This window comes from Netta rufina, assembly GCF_964035555.1.
Source record: "Netta rufina genome assembly, chromosome: 26".
Classification (NCBI taxonomy): Eukaryota; Metazoa; Chordata; class Aves; order Anseriformes; family Anatidae; genus Netta; species Netta rufina.
This window is the reverse complement of record NC_140150.1, coordinates 5,732,570-5,745,657: the sequence shown is the minus strand read 5'-3', so window position 1 is coordinate 5,745,657 and position 13,088 is coordinate 5,732,570. Positions and strand designations below refer to the sequence as shown.

At 42.3% G+C, this 13,088-nt stretch overlaps 1 protein-coding gene across 2 annotated transcripts in view; it reads left to right on the top strand.

Annotated features, from left to right (window-relative positions):
* The window catches only part of CEPT1 (choline/ethanolamine phosphotransferase 1), a 30,681-nt gene extending 26,347 nt beyond the window's left edge, over positions 1–4,334 (top strand). For both annotated transcript variants that reach the window (XM_084302072.1, XM_084302071.1), the window contains exons 7-9: positions 850–1,008; positions 2,287–2,412; positions 3,407–4,334. In XM_084302072.1, coding sequence (XP_084158198.1) covers positions 850–1,008; positions 2,287–2,412; positions 3,407–3,526 — 405 coding nt within the window. In that variant the 3' untranslated portion in view covers positions 3,527–4,334. The remainder of the gene's footprint in view (positions 1–849; positions 1,009–2,286; positions 2,413–3,406) is intronic.
* The last annotated feature ends 8,754 nt before the right edge of the window (positions 4,335–13,088 follow it).

Below are 13,088 nucleotides of genomic sequence, written 5' to 3'. Positions count from 1 at the left end.
TTCTGCTGCTTTTAGTTCTTCCGTAGCACTCTGTGGCTTTCCAACCATGACTTCAGTTGTTATTTGACATACCTCCAATGTGTGAAATATTTTCTGTTCAGTTCCGTGATGGCATGGGGGGAAAAGTTAATATTGTCTGCATAAGAATAGTTGTTTTAGAAGTCAAGAGTTTTAAAACTGAGTGATTAAAATGCTTTAGTGTTTTGATATTTACTTTTCAGTTACTCATATAAAACAAGTTATGTGAATACATACTCCCACAGAGTTCACAGAAGTGAAGTGCAGAAATTTGTGCAGAAGGAAGTTGTTCAAGAAGACTGGCTATGGCTTTGCTCATTCTAGAACATCTGTAATATGTTACTTGTAAATATATATATATTACATATGATTGGAGGTATCTGCACCTTCTGCTACAATAGGAAATTGATTTTGAAGTCCAAGGAATTTTCCAAAAAGCCATTCTATACTAGCTTCTTAGAAGGCTGTTTTTGTTGCTTTCTAGCTGGCACAGAAAAAGACAAGTATTGTCTTCTGTTGCTTGCTAACAGCATCCACTGTTGCCTGCGTGGCAAGTGTCAGACCTGTGCAGTTCTTGCTGTCTAAAAACCTTGTTTTGTTGCCCAGCACAAGAAAGGTTCAACCACGTTGTCAGCTTGTGTCTGTTTTAAGTTTTACCACATTTTGTTCCTGTTATTACTAGTATGTGGAAAGACATGTTTTTAACGTGTCTTTTAGTTAAAAACAAAAACCAAAACCTGTCTGTATACCACATGAATGTTCGGCTTATTGGGGTTTCTTGGCAACATGCATGTTTTGTCAACCTAATTCTTTAACTTTATCTCACTGTAGGGAACGAGTGTCCTTTCCCCTTTTCTTCATATTGGGTCAGTAATCGCACTAGCTGCAATGATCTACAAGAAATCTGCTGTGCAGCTCTTTGAAAGGCACCCCTGCTTATATATACTTACTTTTGGTTTTGTATCTGCTAAGATAACAAACAAACTAGTGGTAAGTACCCCAGAACCCTGGAGTTCCTAGTTATTACAGTAAAACTTCTTGTAGCTTTTAAAGTTTCCTGGTTATTCCATCAACTAACTTGCACATATTTTGTGTGGTGAAGTGATACAATATTTGACACTTACTTCAGTAGCTTGGAGGTGCAGGGAATGGAGTGTGAGTCTGTCTTCCATTTGAAACTGAAGAGGTAAATGTCAAGCTGATGCAGTGGTTATACAGTTAGTGCCCATACAGCTTTCGGTTGCCTGAGATCTTTCTTCCCCTTTCCCAGTTGTACATTTGCAATTCTGCAGTGTGTTTGTACCCATTGGCAATGAGCAGGACTGGAACAGAGCTGGCTGAAACCCTCCCCAGATGCATGTGCAGAAGGGAGGGAAGTTTGTTGGGGAAAGGAGAGAAAGGGACAGAACTGAAGTTTGAAACAGTTGCTCAGGGTTTAACCTCTCCAATTGGAGAGAAATAACAGTTAAAAAACATTTATAGGGATGTACTGGGGAACATAGGAGCCCGTGTTGAACAGAGTGAATGAGGGATTAAGCAACCACTGCCACACACCATCTCAGATGCATGGGCATACCCTGTGTTGCCACATGAACTGAGTCAGTGTTGGGTGTAACTCACAACAGAAGAAAAGGTTATTGCTAACCAAGACCAGCATATTATGCATTTACACCAACAGCTGTGCTGGTAGAAGTGAGGATGTGGTGTAGGACAGCCTTTGCACAGGGTATAGGTGTGCATGTTGGGGAAAGTGTGAAGAATGCAGTTGATCATAAAAAGCCTTGCTCTTTTTGTGCTCGTCTCTCTGATTTGTGTCCTGCAAGGATAATCAGAAAGGTGGTTATCCTTGCAGGACAGAAATTAATAGGTGGAGTGAGATGGGCACCAATTATCTCTGGTTTTGAAGATCTTGTAGTTGTGAAATTTTATTTCTAGGCTGAACTAAACCTAAAATTTACCACCCTATTTCCATTTTACTGTTTTGTTTCTGGCAAAGGAAAAAGTTGTTTGCTGAAAAAGTTAGTTTTTTTTCTATAGTTATGTTTTGTTCTGAATGAAAGGAAACTTTTGCAAACCTTGCATCTTGCTTAGCTGTAGACTTCCATGGCTAAAACAGTATTGCTGCTGCCACTTTACCTAAATATTTGATAATATTACAGTAATGTGGTTTGAACTGTAACTCTTCTGGCTTTGTGCATTTTTGAAACCATTCTACCTTGGCTGGAGGATGTTTATTTTTTAACCTGCCTTTTTTTTTTTTAAATGCAGGTTGCACATATGACCAAAAGTGAAATGTATCTGCAGGACACAGCTTTCATAGGCCCAGCACTATTGTTTCTGGACCAGTATTTTAACAGCTTTATTGATGAGTATATTGTACTCTGGATTGCCTTGGTAAGTGTGGACTCACTATGTTTGCCAGTAATCACTGCAAGCATTTGTGTGTTCTTTCCTAAATACTGTTTGTGTTGGTTGAGCCAAGCTGACTCATCTTGAGGATGGTGGGACTGGGAACCTGCTTTACTGAGTTGATTTTTAAGTATCATTATGCAAACAGAGGTAAACAGGGTTTGCTTGTTGAATAGTTCAAATGATGTTAGAGCAATGTAGAAAATATTCAGAGCTTAGAATAGGATATTTTGAAAATCTGTGTTGATGCACTGTTAGCAAGGGAATATATTAAGTGTGGTGCAAGGATGGCTGTGCTTTCATCTCTTCATGGAATCACAGAATGGCCTAGGTTGGAAGAGACCTCCGAGATCACCTAGTCCAACCTCTGACCTAACACTAACAAGTCCTACACTAAACCATATCACTAAGCTCTAAATGTCTTTTAAAGACCTCCAGGGATGGTGACTCCACCACTACCCTGGGCAGCCTATGCCATGTCTAACTACCCTTTCAGTAAAGAAGTTCTTAATAGCCAACCTAAACCTCCCTGGTGCAACTTTAGCCCACTCCCCCTCATCATGTCACCAGGCATGTACATCTGTCATGACCAGTAGCACACAGTAGGGAAAATATCGTAACATTAAACTTGTATGTGCTTATCAAGCACTCAATGTATCTACCAAAATGCAGGGTTAATCTTTTAGTAAAATTGGCAGCTCATGTATAGTTATCCCCATTTGGAGTTAATGGGGCATTTCAGTGTCTGTTTAGCTACTGTAACTTTTCCCCTCTCAGACTGTAGAGTTAGTCTGTATTTTATAAAGCTGGAAGATAGTCTAGCATCTTTAGAAACTGCCTACAATGATTGTCTATTCCTACAGAGTTTGAGATCCAGCTCTTGAAAAGACCCCAGTGCTTTTTTCTGAAGCAAACAAATAGTGTTACGCTGTCTTGAAAGCATAGATCTAAACGTGTACCTTTTCTTTTCCTTTGGCAGATCTTTTCTCTGTTTGATTTGCTTCGATACTGCGTCAGTGTTTGCAATCAGATTGCTGCCCATCTGCACATCCACGTATTCCGAATCAAGTCCTCCTCAATGCATTCTAATCACCATTAATAAATGGGGAGTCACCGTAAGGAAAAACAAGAAAAGAGTTGGTTTTCTACATGAACAGATGTCAAGATGTGTAGGAGACTAAGGCAAAAAGAGGATAAGAACAAAACAATTTATAATAATCAATGTTGTATAACTTTTATTCTTTGTTATCAGTAACACTCCTTAACTAGTCTCCTGCCTGAGAGAGTGAATTCCAAGTACACCCTAGTCAACTCTACATGTAGTCAACTCTGTTGGTTCCAAGTCCAGGAAAGCATGCAGGGAGTAATGCTCTCTTTGTAATTACCTTGATTACAAAATAATCTATATATGGTGAATGGATCCCCAACAACTGAAGTTTCTAATGTAGTATAATTACAGCTGCAATATGACTTGCTTTTAATTTTAATATTTCATCATCTCTTAGTGAAATACTTGTTTAGTGTCCACTTGAAATTCATTTACTAAAGACCTGAGCTGGTAACAACAGATATCGCACTAGCTTGTGTAGCTGAAGCAGCTGTCAAGGTTTGAGTCCAGGCTGATGTGGTTCATTTGCTTAAGAATTGCTGATGAAAGCAGTTTCTTGCTGAAGATTATGTTGAACAGGGTTCTACAATTAGAAGGGATGACCGGCATGCAAAATAGTGTGGTATCTTTGTCAATTAATTTTATTTTTTTAAATAAACGTTATCTAAAAGACAACTTATTTCTCAATTTTCTTCAGTGGAAGGACTTTAAAAAGAAGATTTTACTGTTTACTTTTTTATGTATAAAACTTAAGCAAAATTTCCTTTCTGCTCTTAATAAATAAGAATTCTGAGAGCAACAGTTGTCTTCAGATGTGTGTGTTGCTCTGTCCTCTTGGGTGAAGTACTTAAACTAGTGAAGTACAATCCTGCTTGCTATTTAGAAAGCACTGTTCTAATGCTTTAGCTGTGAAGTGCTGTCATTCTGGGATCTCCCAAGAATATTCTCTGCTGTATAGTGCAGTAAGGTCTTTTTTGGTTGGTGTTTTTAATACCATTTACAGTATGGTGAACTAAGTTAGATTTAATGGATGGTTTTAAGTGTGCAGAAGTGAAGTGTTGCAACGTGTGCCAGAGGTGCTGACACTGAGGGGAATTTCAGACCCTGAACAAAGTGCCTACGCTTGCTGTATGGAGCAGGGATGCTTCCGGAGCAGGGTCTGCTCTGTCTATTGGGAACTGTCTATCTGCTTTGGGGACAGTTGGGGAGAAATGCTGGGAACCTGGTGGCTGAAATCCTAGTCTTCTGACCACAAAGTATCTTACTGAAGGTGGTAGGAAAATACCTCTGCTTACTGGGGTTGTAGAGCACCAGCAGTACCTGAAGACAGTTGAGTTTTTGTTCTCTGAAGGAATTGAACACAGCTCACTTTAAAAAAAAAAAAAAAAAAAAAAAAAGGCAACAAAAATAAATCAAAACCTCCTTTGGCCATGGTAAGTGGTGATATGTATTTCCTATGACACCCTGGAGATTAGAAAACTCTTGCAGGAAGTAGAGAGAAAATTCAGTTCCTTCCTCAGCCTAGATAGTTTTTAAACCCCTTCATCCATCTCCCTAGGGGAGGACCCAGTGTCAGTGGGGTCAGGCTTCCCAAGTCATCTATGGAGAGGGATGCTGGGCTTCTTGGGCTGAAGAGAGAGAATGCAGAGCAAGAAAAGCTCTAGTTTAGCTGGGGTGTTCTTTGTTGAGAGGGAAGAACTAGGGCTGGCCCTGATCTGAGATGCAGGAGGTGGAGCTGAGCTGCTGATTTCTCCAGCTGAGTGTGTCCAGCTGCTGGAAGTTCAGTCTTATATTTTTCTTGGTTGGAAGAGCCTTGCACCCTTTCTTGCAGGGTGATACCGTTTTAACAAGCGCATTACAAATTTGTTCACATGAGCCTACAGAGTGTGCCTTGGGAAGGGGTGCTGAAGAAGGGAGGAACTCGTTCAGGGTGAAGAGGAGATGAGCAGAGGCCTTCCTGCTGCCTGGAGGGGCCCATGAACTCCCAAGCCCCTGCCAGGCTGAAGGTTGGAGGAGAGTTTGGTTCCTGCACACCCGGGGCACAGTGCTGAAGTGTCCTGGAAATGTGGTGTAAGTGCTGTGGTACGGGGAGCACCTCCAATGTGTGAGGCAGCATCTGCGTGAAGGTTTGATCCGGATAGTCCAGCCTCTTGCTGCTGCACTTTAAGTAGTGAGAACGGCAGAGTCTGTGGGACTGGAAGGATTTTAAGTCTGTCTTCACAGGCTGTGATTCTTTTCATCAGCATGAAGTGCATGCAGAACTCAGCAGCTTGAAAAGTCCCTCCCTGGTGTGTAAGTGGTCCAGTGATGCAGATGAAGAGAATCATGTTGTCAGTCTTCAGGTGTTTAAGACTAAGCTCCTTCAAATAACTTACCACTGACTCTTGTGACTGATATGATAAAGAATCCAAATCCTTAAGGGGCTGTCTAGGACCAAACTAGAAAGTTTCCATTGATGTTTAGGAAGCATCCATTGATGTTCAGGAAATGTGATGTGGTACCTGTTCCTGAGCTACCTGAAAACTTGAGTGCCCACAGTCTTCAGCCAGACAGAAAAAAAATCCCAATTCTGTCCCAATAAAGTTTGTGTTACCAGGGGATAGTTTCCCCTTCTTAAAAAATGCTACTGCTTGTAATCCAAGCCATGTAAAGCATCGCTATGGATATAGGCATTGTATAAATGCCTGCAATAAATAATGGAATAAGTGAACTTTACCCTGGCACTTGTATATTACAGTCCTGTTGTTTGTGATCATAGGTTATCTTAGATATGCTTGTAGACCTAGGGCTGCTCAAGGAGTTGAGAAGGGGAATAGTTTTTATGCTTGGCCTGATCTTGTGACGTGCTTTTTCACTTTCTGTTGCATTCAGAAGACACAGAGGAAGAAAAGCTTTTGCAACAGCAGCTTGTTGAGCTTCCTGGAACACCTCTGCCTGAGTATAAACCTTACATTCCTTCAAAACAAATAACAAGCTTTCCCCTAAAACCATAAAAATAAGCTGAAAAATTCAGGTTGGTGTTGGAATTCTCTCTTGTAGTGATCGGTAAAGGAGTTCCCTGGCTTTGGCAAGGTGCTTGGCACCTGAAGAAGACAGGCTGAGATACCTCAGGTCCTGCTGCTGGTTCATCTGAGTGCCAGTTGTTTCATACCAGTGTTTTCCTCTTCCTACCCCGCATGCACCAGGTACACCCAACACTGCTCTGCTCCATCTTTGATTTTGGAGTGGAGTTATGGAGACGTTTAATCACTTCCAAAGAGCAGGAGGTGAAGGCTGCTGCAGTTTTCAGAGGTCATAGCCAGGTGGGCAGTGTTCTAAGGCAGGAGCCGTCTTTTATTGTACTGGAGTAATCTGACAGTACTCTGAAATAACAACTGCATTGCCTCTGGTAGGTTAAATATGCCCAGGACTATTTGCTGGCACTGAGGCCAGCTGGCAGAGAGTGACACATGCCATAACACGAAACGTACCTTCCAAGCAGGGCAGTGGCGTAGCAGGAATGAAACCGCAAATCAGGAGCAATTCCTGAGCTGACTCCCAAACCATGCCTAGGAGTTGTTTGTACGAGTGTGAGTTGGCTAATACTATGCTGGGAGCTATGTTAACAGGTTAGCAGAATAAATGAGTACTTTCCAGTTCAGGGAAACAATTCCTGGCACTGTTTTATTTACTGTTGCAGACTTAGATCAAACGTTAGGCAGATCCTGAGCAGGAAGAAGGTTTTAAAAATATGCTGTGAGTTTTGCTGATACGCTGCAATGTGACCTGGGCCCAGCTGGATGTGCTCCCATAGGGAGGGAAATCTGTTGCTTTCTCCAGATACGTGATGGGTGAGGTATTGTGAGCAATGTCAGACAGGCTAGCTGCTGTTTGCTTTCTTACTGCCAATAAAAGTCCACAGAGAGAAACAAACTGAATAACAGTGGCAAAAGGGTAGTGGCACCCTTTTTCAAGGCTAGGCATGGATGTTTGTTTATGCAAATCTGCAGCATTAAATAGCTCTTCTCATAGTCCCAGTGATATTCGTGGTATAACGTAAGAAAAAGTGACATACTAAGATGAGATTAGTTCTAGCATGAATTTTCCTTTTTTGAAAGGATCATGCATGCCAGGTGGCATGCCACACACAAGTGTTTCTGCAAGTAGAAGGAGACTCCTTCAGAGCGAACTATTCATAGGATGTACACAAGCATTTACATGAGGAGAAATTCTGGTGCAAGGCGCTATCAGAAAAATATTGTCCAGTCTTACACTTGAGTTTCCCTTCAGAAGAAGGGATTAATCCTAACTGTGCATGGCATCATCCTGGTCACAGAGTCCACCGAAGATTATCAAGGGCAATATGAAACCACAGTATGTGTCTGCATGTATCTAGAGGTGGAAATGGCCAAGAAATTACTTTTTTTTCTGTATGAAATCTAAAAGCATCAAAGGGAAAGAAATAATTGTTTAAAAAAATTACTATCAAAAACCATGAATACAATTTTGTGGGATTATACTCATCAAAAACAAATTTGTTTAGGTTTGGGACAGAAACATTTCAGACAAGGTGGTGAAAACTAAAAACAAAACAAAACAAACAAACAAAAAAAACCACTCCTTTTTTGTACAAAATCTTCTACTTTGTTAAAAGCATTTCCCAGTCACAGAGACCTTTCACACAGAAAGGCTTTGATAACCCAAGTAGCTGATTTATTAAATCACAGAATCACAGAATTTCTAGGTTGGAAGAGACCTCAAGATCATCGAGTCCAACCTCTGACCTAACGCTAACAGTCCCCACTAAACCATATCCCTAAGCTCTACATCTAAACGTCTTTTGAAGACTTCCAGGGATGGTGACTCCACCACTTCCCTGGGCAGCCTGTTCCAATGCCTCACAACCCTTTCAGTGAAGAAGTTCTTCCTAACATCTAACCTAAAACTCCCCTGGCTCAACTTAAGCCCATTCCCCCTCGTCCTGTCACCAGGCACGTGGTAGAACAGACCAACCCCCACCTCGCTACAGCCTCCCTTGAGGTACCTATAAAGAGCGATAAGGTCGCCCCTGAACCTCCTTTTCTCCAGGCTGAACAAGCCCAGCTCCCTCAGCTGCTCCTCGTAGGACTTGTTCTCCAGGCCCCTCACCAGCTTTGTTGCCCTTCTCTGGACTCTCTCAAGCACCTCCATGTCCTTCTTGTAGCAAGGGGCCCAAAACTGAACACAGTACTTGAGGTGCTGCCTCACCAGAGCCAAGTACAGGGGGACAATCACTTCCCTAGCCCTGCTGGCCACGCTGCTTCTTATGCAAGCCAGGATGCTGTTGGCCTTCTTGGCCACCTGAGCACACTGCTGGCTCAAATTCAGCCGACTATCCACCAATACTCCCAGGTCCTTCTCTGCCTGGCAGCTCTCCAACCATTCCTCTCCCAGCCTGTAGCTCTGCTTGGGGTTATTGCGCCCCAGGTGCAGGACCCGGCACTTGGCCTTGTTGAACTTCATGCAGTTGACCTCAGCCCATCGGTGCAGCCTATCCAGATCCTCCTGCAGAGCTTTCCTACCCTCAAGCAGATCGACACACGCACCTAACTTGGTGTCATCTGCGAACTTACTGAGGGTGCACTCAATGCCCTCGTCCAGATCATTGATGAAGATATTAAAGAGAACCGGCCCCAGCACCGAGCCCTGGGGGACGCCACTAGTGACTGGCCTCCAACTGGACTTGGCTCCATTCACCACGACTCTTTGGGCCCGGCTATCCAGCCAGTTTCTAACCCAACGAAGCGTGCGCCAGTCCAAGCCAAGAGCAGCCAGTTTCTTGAGGAGAATGCTGTGGGAGACGGTGTCAAAAGCCTTGCTGAAGTCAAGGTAGACCACATCCACAGCCTTTCCCTCGTCCACCCAGCGCGTCACTTTGTCGTAGAAGGAGATCAGGTGTTAAAGGTGTTAAAAGACTTGTGAGGTGGAGCAACACCCTCCTAAACTTGAACACACTGCAGAGGTAGCTCTATGTCACAGCACCTGGGGGATTTTACAGCAATGACAGCCCTGGAACTTGATACCAGGGTCAATAACTTCCATGTCTTTTGCCAGTTCTCTTTGTGCTAACGTTTGCTGTGCTCCTTTGTTGGGTTAGATGTGTTGTGGGGATTACATTTTCCTGTCTTACACCCCTCTAATGAATCACCACTCTGTTGTCTTTAGAACCTGTAATGACATTTGCAAAGAAAGGGAAATCCCTGTTCCGTCATTGCTCCTATTCTGTGACAGTCAACATTGGGAAGCTTCAACATTTCAAGTAGTGCAAAGTGGTGTCCCAAGTTAGATGTCAACCTCCTATCAGAGCTAACACTGATCAAATTATCATTAAAGTAGGAAGGACTGAAATGATGAATGACTTCTCATGGAAAATGATTAGAGTGTGGCTGAAAAATCAACTTAATGACTCAGGTGAATACCATCTTGAGAGCCATTTCCAGGGGAGAAACAAACTACTGAAGAGGATCATGCTGAAAGTTTTGGGTGAGTTAATCAAATAATTAATGACGATCCTCTAAAAGTCAGCAGTTTCTTAGTACTTGACAAGAAAGACCCCAGGGCAACGTTAAAGAGCTCTCTTCTGAGCCTTGAAATGTCCTGAGATACAGATAATTCCCAATTTTCTTTTCTAGGATTTTTTGATACCTACTAATGGTAGAAATTGCAGCTAATTCTTGGGAGGGAGGCAGTCTGGTTTGGCTTCATTGACTAATGAAATTTAATATTCACATCAGCAGATGAAACAGACTCTGCAGCCTATGCTGAAATAATTGTTTCTTCTTTATCCACTTCAACAGCAGTAAACAGTAAGAGGAGTGTTTTGGTCTCTAATAGGCAGTAAAGGTATATCCATATGACTAATAGCTGGGCAGCTTCATTTGCTCACTGCAAAGGGCTCTTGCCCTAAGTGGACTATAAGAACAGAACAATCGTATAATAAATTATACTCTAGAGATTCTGCTACAGTCACTATAGTACAATGCCTTCCAGCAGCAGTTTTACAAATTGGGTAACATTTGCCATATGGATGAGAGGCCACAGAGATTTGAGCAAAAGACAGATGAAAAGCATAATGTTTTATTAGCTACTATAAAAACCATCCAGTTCTGCTCCATGTCCTGAGAGACCCACAAAAAAACAAACAAAGAAACAAACAAAAATGGGAAAGCAAACTGATTTTTGGATTATATTGCTTGGGAGCAAAACTACAGAGATCAAGGAGTATCCTGCTGACAAAATTAAATTGGCTCCTTCATACCTTTCCTTTTCCTCTGGAAATCATGGAAACAAAAGAACACTTTTGGAACATGTTTGTCTCTAGCGCCTCAAAATACAAAGAATCAGCAACGTGTTCTTGCATGAGGAATGTAAAGAATAGAGAAACATCAACCATATCCATTTCACATTAGTTGTACAAAGTTTTGTTCATTCTATTCACTCTAGAATACCTGTTAGATTGTTTTCTGCTTCATGCCTTACTTCTCTCCCATCCCCAGCAACTGTAAAATATAGAATACCAGAAAGGAAAGCTAAGCAACATAAACAGGATCCTGGCAACCATGATTAGCCCAAGATTAGCAGATATAGGAAATTCTCTCCAATGTGAGAGACTGCTTTAAATTAGTCTGCTCCTGTTCTTTTAAAGGAACTGAAAAGAAATTCAAATTAAGAATAAAGCAAAAAGCTGTAAAAATCAGTATATGAGTGGCTTTGTAATCAGATAACCTATTACATGCTATGGGCATTCCCTCCAGGCCCATGATGTCTGCTTAGTCCCTTGGGCTACTGCCCTTCCTGCTCTTCTGCATTCATGATTCTGCTCTATTTACCAACAATCACACTTCTAGTATTTCTGCATTTCATCATGATTGCAGAGCTGCCAACAATGCAGTATCAGAAATCTGGCCAGCTTTCTTCAGGACCCACACAGTGTGCCTGCCCATGGGGGCTTTGCAGCACGTAACACTGTCCAAGCTAAGAGGCCAGATCATGTTTGCTTAGGATAGAGAAAAAAGGAATTTTTCAGAAGAAAACTCCAAAACAGCAGGACTGCTGTTCAGGATGCTCTGAACTGCCTGTTGGAGGTAATTCTCTCTACCTCAGCTCTCTGGACACTATCCCCCCAATTTAGACACTTAATATAGGCAGTATGGCTACAATCCATTATAACCAGCATTTGAAGTACACCAATTTTCAGCTGGAGCTCTGGGACCATTTCAGCATACCTAAATACAAACTCATTCGCTATCCCCACATTGTTTCACAGCATAAAAATGTCACCCACAGTTGGTTCACGTGGAAAATATTGTTAAGGCATCCAACACAGTGCTTGGGGCAAAACTTGCCCGTTTTTGTTCTGCTCATTGCCAGCTGGCGATGCTCACGTGTGCTCTAGCAGAGAGCTGCTTCTGCACCAGTGAGGGTAGAACCAGGCTCTGGGAACCACAGGAGTGCTTACAGTTCTTCCAAGAATGCAGCATATAGCTATAAATACCTACAAAGTTTGGTGTATCCCTTCTAAAACAGAGTACATCCCCAAAACACAGAAAATGGAATAGGCTGAACATAATATTATTTATTTATTATAAGGCTGTTATCCCATAGAGCTTTGTAAACTCTGTACACACACAAGAATTGTTTCAACGATACTGTGATAACGTACAACTACTTGATAATACCACACAAAAAGACAGCCTAACAGTGCAGGACCTTAGGCTTGATAAAAGTATTTATGTTTTCACTGCTTACATTTAAGTTCCAATGCTGTTGAGAGAGCCTGAGCAGCACACGTGGAAGGAACAGCAGGTATGTCTGATAGGTAGTAGTAGGCAGACATGGAAGCTGAGTATTTCTTAAAGCTTTGACAGCCTGCTCAATCCTCGTAAGAGGAAAATTTCCTTTTGCACCAAAACAACAGAGCTCTTTTTAATGGTCTCCATTCCGTCATATTTGGCCAAAAAAAAAAAAAAAGATAATATTTATACTAGGGAGTTTGGGGACAAGAATAAACCACCTTTCTGGAATATAACCACGAATATAAAGGAATGAATGTCTTGGAAAGAACAGCATTTCAGTAACAAAGTTAGACGGTCATCTCTCATACTTCTGCAACCCTGAACAAATTCCATCACTGCACCTGCAGGACAATCCCTTCTGTATTACCTCTGGATTCTTCTGTACTACCTTTCTGGGATAATTATTCAAGGTGTACAATGACTCCTGCGACAAGCATGAAAGAGACTGGAACGTCACCCTGAGCATTATGCCAATGGGCACCCAGGAACTGGCTAGCTAAAGAAGCAGGATAGTGTGACTCCTGGGCAGATTTCCCTTTATTTTGTTTCAATCAAAAATTACCATTCTAATGAGCGTGCAGCTTTGCTCACAGCCCAGAGATTCACCTAACACTCGACGCACACACAAAAGGCACGCTGGTGCCATGTCAAAGCCTTCCTTCCCTCCTCCAGACCAGTGAGGCCACTCCAGGAGGGTCTCAGCAGCTTCCCCAGCCCCATGGCTGAGGGCTGGGCCTGCC